At 50.8% G+C, this 6,750-nt stretch overlaps 1 protein-coding gene and 1 pseudogene across 1 annotated transcript in view; one reads left to right on the top strand and one right to left on the bottom strand.

Moving 5' to 3' along the window:
• Positions 1-10, top strand: part of tchp (trichoplein, keratin filament binding) — a 3,615-nt gene extending 3,605 nt beyond the window's left edge. Inside the window, exon 12 of the mRNA XM_062454067.1 lies at positions 3-10. Coding sequence (XP_062310051.1) covers positions 3-10 — 8 coding nt within the window. The remainder of the gene's footprint in view (positions 1-2) is intronic.
• Positions 11-129: 119 nt separating this feature from the next.
• LOC134014888 (dynamin-1-like) lies at positions 130-6,676 on the bottom strand (annotated as a pseudogene).
• Between the last annotated feature and the right edge of the window lie 74 nt (positions 6,677-6,750).

The raw sequence follows: 6,750 nt of genomic DNA, 5'->3' as shown, positions 1-6,750 counted from the left end.
AGCAGCATGACCTGCAGGGAGGGTAGAGCGTGTCAGACCGTCCCAGACACCTCCTCTCTGACACTGTGAACACATGTGGCCCGCTGGCCCCCTGGCCTGCTGACTGACTGGGCCCTTTCATGCTCCGCGCTAAGTTCTCGTGTGTTTACAGTAACATGTAAGATGTAGCGTGTCGCGTGTAGCGTGTATCGTGTCGCTGTGTCTGACCTGGTCTTTGGTGCGATCCTCTCGCGGTCACGTATGTGCTGAGTGACGATCTTCTCCATCTCCTCACGCAGCATGGGGTACTGGGCCAGCTGAGAACACACACACACAGACACACACAGACACCACACAGACACACACACACATGTGTGGTGAGTATTGAGGTGCCCCCTGTGCCTGTCCCTGTGTGAGTGTGCAGGGCGGGGGGTGTCGGCAGTACCTTCTGGGTGCACTGGCGGACGGTGTTGACCAGCTCAGAGATGACCATGTCCACACACTTCTGACAAGGCTCCTTGATCCTGGCTATCTGCCGCTTGACGATAGTCTCAAACGGCCATGTCTGGAGTAAACAGGCCAGTCCTGATGGTGAGAGGAGAGGATAGGAGAGAAGGAGAGAAGGAGAGGAGAGAGGATAGAGGAGAGACGAGAGGAGAGGAGGAGAGGAGTAGAGGAGAGGAGGAGAGGAGGAGAGACGAGAGGAGGGGAGGAAAGGAGGGAGGAGAAGGAGAGGGAGAGAGGAGAGGAGAGACGAGAGACGAGAGACGAGAGACGAGAGGATAGGAGGGAGAGGAGGAAAGGAGAGAGGAGAGGAGAGGAGAGGAGAGGAGAGAAGAGACGAGAGACGAGAGGAGAGGAGAGGATGTAGGAGAGGAGAGAGAAGAGGAGAGGGGGAGGAGGAGAGGAGGAGAGGAGAGACGAGAGGAGGAGAGGAGGAGAGGAGGAGAGGAGGAGAGGTTAGTTGGAGCAGAGAGGCTGGAGGTTGGTCAGATGTTCTTGGACAGACAGCTCACCTGATACCGTGGATGTTCTTGATGGCATAGCTGATCTCCTTCCGCAGTGTCTTCTCATCAAACTCCAGCTGGAAACACACACAGTTTTACAGTATTAGCGACGTGATGGTGTGAAGGTTTTTGCTTCTGAAAGTGTGCTTGTGTGAAGGTGTGCTTGTGTGGATGATGTGGCAGTGATGGTGGGGTTGTGAGAAGGGAAGTTGTGGTTGTGTGAAGGTAACAGAGGTGGTTCGGATGTTCTACCTTGACCAGCTCGAAGGGGAACCTCTCGGTGGAAGATGCGGTTGATCTTCGCTCCCCCTGACAGCTCATAGGTGTCGATCTGATCACCTGACCCTCGATGCGTTTCTCAAAATCCACCGAAAACTGCTGCACCATCCTACAAAACACACACACACACAACATAAAGACAACCACACACAGACACACAGACACAGGCATTCAGACAAACACACAAACCATCCAATGTTTTTCTATAGATGAAATGTGAACCCTGTGTGTATGCAGATGAGAATGAGAGCACAAGCGTGTGTGTGTACTGACTGCAGCAGAGCCTTGGTCTTGCGGGGAGGGGTCGTCAGGTGGTAGTTCTTGTACTCCTACCACCTCCTTCATCGATGGACAGCAGCTGGCTCTGCAGCTTGGCTCGTAACGCCGGCAACTGTGTCCCTGATGTGATTGGTCAGTTGCTACAGGAAACAGGAAGCAACAGGCCATGACAGTCATGATACTAAGGGACGTGTTCATTTTGAATGGACCAATAGCATGCCAGGGAAAAGAGAAAGAGGTATTAATGTAGCCAATAGAATCCTGAGTAAGGAGTGATGGACAGGTCCCTGCTCCTACCTGGTTGAGAACCTTCTGCAGGTAGGGCGGTGCCCATACGGTCGGCCAGGTGCCGATAGCCTGGATGAGACAGGAAGAACTTCCTCTCCGCTGCCAAGGCAGCCTTAATGTCCTTCTTACCATCAATGTCCTTCTGGCTGCGGTTCACCACCCCAACATAACCTGCAGAGGGCAGACAAGAGTCACATAGAGACAGAGAAAGAGAGGAGAGAGAGAGAGAGAGAGAGAGAGAGAGAGAGAGAGAGAGAGAGAGAGAGAGAGAGAGAGAGAGAGAGAGAGAGAGAGAAAGAGAGAGAGAGAGATGAGAGAGAGAGAGAGAGAGAGAGAGAGAGAGAGAGAGAGAGAGAGAGAGAGAGAGAGAGAGAGAGAGAGTGTGTGTGTGTGTGTTTACCTCTGCGGAGGGGCAGCAGCTTGTTCTCCAGGATGTCTCTGCATCTGTCCCCTCGTCCATCAGATCCAGCTTAGTGATCACTCCAATGCTGCGCTGGCCCTGCACAACACACACACACACCTTAGTGATCACTCCAATGCTGCGCTGCCTGCACAACACACACACACGTTACCAAAGTATCTCGATACTCCAAGACAAAACTAATCTTAACAACACACACACATCGCCAGACAAGTATATCAACACAGCAAACCTACCTAAACACAGTCCTCAATAACACAGCAAATCTACCTAAACACAGTCCTCATCAATGATGCAAACTTTTTTAAACATATTTGTTATTTTATTTAAACAAACTAAATCTTAACACACACACGCTATGCCCTACCCTGGGGGTCGACCTCCTTGGCTATCTTGAGGGCGTCAGAGTTGGCCAGGTCAGAGTTGGCTGGGGACACAGCCAGCAGCAGGCAGTTGTCCTTGGTGACGAACTGCATGAGCATGTCCCTGATCTGGGCCTCTATGTCAGCAGGCTGGTCTCCAACCGGCACCTTGGTCATCCCCGGCAAGTCCACCAGGGTCAGGTTCAGGACTGGAGGGGGGGGGGGGGGGGGTCAAGGGGGTAGATACATTGTTACAGTAATATAGAATTGTGCACGCCACTTTTTGACTGTGTCAGTCAGAGTTTTGAAGACTGCTTATACTCTTGTTGCGTAATTTGGCTGATTGTGTCGAAACTCTACACACAAGTCAAGTGACGGCAATACTTGGATATAAACATCTCACTTCTCGGTCAAACTTAAATTCTCTCACGATGTGTTGGAGTGAGTGTGCATGTGTGTACGTGTGTGTGTGAGTCAGTCTGTGTGAGTCAGTCTGTGTGTGTGTGTGTGTGTGTGTGTGTGTGTACCGTTGGGAGAGTAGACCCTCAGGTTGATGGGCACTGGGGAGATGCCTTTGTTCTGCCCGGTGATCCGATCGGTCTCCGCCTCGATCTCCTGCCTCACCTCGTCAAAGTCCATGAACTTCTTCCCTTTGAGGTGGAGGAACTCAGCATGCTCTGGTTTCCAGGGATATGGGAGAGACGGACAGGTCAGTGGGCCAATAGGAGTAAGATATCAGGGCGGCATGCTCTGGTTTCCAGGGATATGGGAGAGACGGACAGGTCAGTGGGCCAATAGGAGTAAGATATCAGGGCGGGAGATAACAACAGGAGTACACTGCCGGTGACAACGTGTCAGATTATTATGAGAATGTATTGAAATAGTCGTCGATTTCTAAAAGGTTTTTTCTGTTCTGACAGAAACAGTTTCAGGATCCGTGGGTGAGAGGATGTTGACTTGTGTTGTTACCAGTGGGACTGTTGATGAGCTGCAACACCAGGGGGCGCCGTGTCACAATCCCAGAACCACGAGGAAGAAAATCCCTGGGAGGGAGGAGGAAGAGAACAGGGAGGAGGTAAGTCTATGCACACACACACACACACACACACATAGACACACACACGCTTTCACACACACACACAGACGAATGCTACATCAACACAAGCCATCATAAGCAGTGCTAGAGACAGATAATGAGAGCTGTATCTGTGGACAACAGTGCTGTTGTTGGCGAGCCAGCAGCGGGCTGGAGACTGTTACAGATGCTACAGTATGAGAGGAGCTGCCCGTAATCCACTTGTCACGTCTCCTGTGTGTGTGTGTGTGTGTGTGTGTGTGTGTGTGTGTGTGTGTGTGTGTGTGTGTGTGTGTGTGTGTGCGCGTGTGTGTTTGTGCTTTTGTCATTCGTGTAGGAGGAGATGGGAACTGCAGCTAAATCTAAAGTGGCTGTTTCCCCTGCAGCTCTTCATTCTCTCTCTCTCTCTCTCTCTCTCTCTCTCTCTCTCTCACACACACACACACACACACATCCACACGTACACAAACGTCTCACTTTTCCCCTTTACATAGGCAGTCTATCCCTGAGTGATCGTCGTCATCAAACGCGCTCTCTCAACTCTCTCTGCCTGACTGGTACTGTTAAACTAGCTTCCAGCACTCTACTTGAATGTACAGTATGTTCTTAGGATGGTACGCAGTCAGCATCTCTCTATATATATATATATATATATACTGTATATATAAACAGCGTATGTATATATCTTTATGTATATATGTACAGTATATCTGTATATTTAAAGTTAGACCTGCACTGAACGAGATGACTACTGACAGGCCTACTGGTAGAGGCCTGGGCAAGGATACTCTCTTCTCACTTCCTGTTCAGAGCTCCATCCTGCGTCCTGCTTCCTTTAGAGGTCAGGTGACCTCCAGGGGGCCCGGAGATAGGTAGCTGCTGTATCAAATATGAACACACACTGCAGGATCTGGAGCATACACACACACATACTGGACCTGCTCCCCTCCAAAACAGCTCGGACAGGACCTGTGTGTGTGTGTTTGTGTGTGTTTGACAAAGAGACAGCAGGCTCTTGATCAGCAGCACAATGCTGCCTGTGTTCAAGCCCAAAGTGTGTGAGTGTTTGTGTCTGTGCGCGTGTGTGTGTGCGCGCGTGTGTGTGTCTGTTTTCGGGGGGAGCAGACAGGCGGACTGTCAGAGCCCTGGCCCAGCCCAGCGCTGGCTGCCGGTCTAATAGACGCCTCTCTGTTTCCCCCTCTACAGAACTGAGCCTCTCTCTACCTGGAACAAACCGGTCTCTCCCGCGCACATTCTGTTACATGGGGGTTTTACTGTGTCATCTGGAGGATACTAGACATCTGGGAGTGGACACACACTCTCTGCTGGTGGGATTTGGCCCGCGGTCCTCAGCGTGTGACAGCTGGCAGAGAGGGCCGTCCAGCACGCAGCGCTCTGTGGGCTGTCAGTGAAACACTTTCACCCTCACATCCTCAGCCAGGATGCAGCGCGCAGGGGCCGGAGGCAGCCAGCGATGACCTCACTAACTCTCTATCTCATAATCTCTCGGTCTCTCTCCTACTCTCTCATTATCTCTCTCTTTCCCTCCCCCTCTCTCTCTCTTTCTCTCTCTTTCTCTCTCTCTCTCTCTCTCTCTCTCTCTCTCTCACTCTGACACACACTTGCATACATCAGAGATGAAGTGTCGACCTTACAGTCTTGGTTTCAAGTGGGTCTAGTTTTGGATCTTGGGAGACAGAACATGGGTCGGCATCTCCTATATTCGTCTTGGAGCAATCTGACCGAAACACCAATAAATCAAGAGCAAGGCTCACTTCAAAAGACACTTTGTAATGATTTTATAATGATTTCATGATCTGGCTCTAATGAGTTCCGGTCTTGACTCCATCTCTGACACACACACACACACACACAAGCCTACACATCCTTCAGCCCCTCCCCCTTCCCAAACACACACACACACAAGGTCAAGCAAGGCATTTGTAAGCTGATGCGTTCGTGGAGAGTTGCCAAGTTGGCAACGTCTCGCACTGAGACGTTCCCGATTACAAAGATGTACAATTGGGTTTTGACATTAAGACAATAAATCAGCGGCCAAATATCTGACATTGACAGACGAGGAATACGCTCATAACTATGATGACATCCGCATCACCATCCTTCCACCATCTCATCTTAACGTTACAGCCGCAGAATGGCTTGGCCTAGCCTACAGCACCAATTCGCCTCCGCATGATCGCACAGACGCACCGCTCAGCGGTAGATTGAGGTGTGCATATGGTCTGTTAGTATGGCACATCATTGAATGTACAATATTAAAATATCCACTTAAATGTAATTGTGCATTGGCAAATACTAAACATCTTCGACTAGGCTAAGCCGTGAGCGGGCACTGTCAAATAGCTTAAGCTTATAAAATCCCATATAGCCGTGGCCTATGAAAATTAATAGCCTTTCCTAGGACAAATGCCTTGCTTGACATTCAGGATACCGTAATGACGCGGTCTCTCTCTCTCTCTCTCTCTCTCTGACTGGGTATGTGATAAATACATGGTATTATACAGCTGTGCTTTGACACACACGGCCCCTGCCGAGGCGACAACCTTGCACTCACTTGCCCACGAAGTTCTCCAGCACAGAGCTTTTCCCGGCGCTCTGACCGCCGACCACGGCGATCTGCGGCAAGTCAATGGTAGCGTTCTGACCGATGGCGGAGAACGCATCCTGCATCTTGTTGACCAGAGGAATCAGGTCCTCCATGCCACGGTTCCCCATCTTGGCTGGTGGTGCGCTCTACCCTTCTTGCTTACAGAATCCTAGAAGGGGCACGGCCCTGACGACGCAGCGGCGGTTTTCTTGAGCCCGGTGAATGTCAATTTTATAAATCCAGGTAGTGGTTAACGATATTCTATCCTCGCTACCGCTCTTCTCTTCGGTACTCGCCGCTCTCCTAGTCCGCCGCGCTACCGCTGGAGGATGGAGGGATGCAGCGCTGTTCTCCTAGGTGGGAATTGCTTCTCCTGCACTACCCTCATCTCAACAGTAGGGGGAGCCAGAGACTGCACTGTAAGACTCATGGGGGTTGTAGTGCGTTTAACA

The sequence above is a fragment of the Osmerus eperlanus genome, chromosome 28, assembly GCF_963692335.1.
Source record: "Osmerus eperlanus chromosome 28, fOsmEpe2.1, whole genome shotgun sequence".
Lineage (NCBI taxonomy): Eukaryota > Metazoa > Chordata > Actinopteri > Osmeriformes > Osmeridae > Osmerus > Osmerus eperlanus.
Note: the sequence above shows the minus strand (reverse complement) of the source record. Positions and strands in the feature narration are given on the sequence as shown.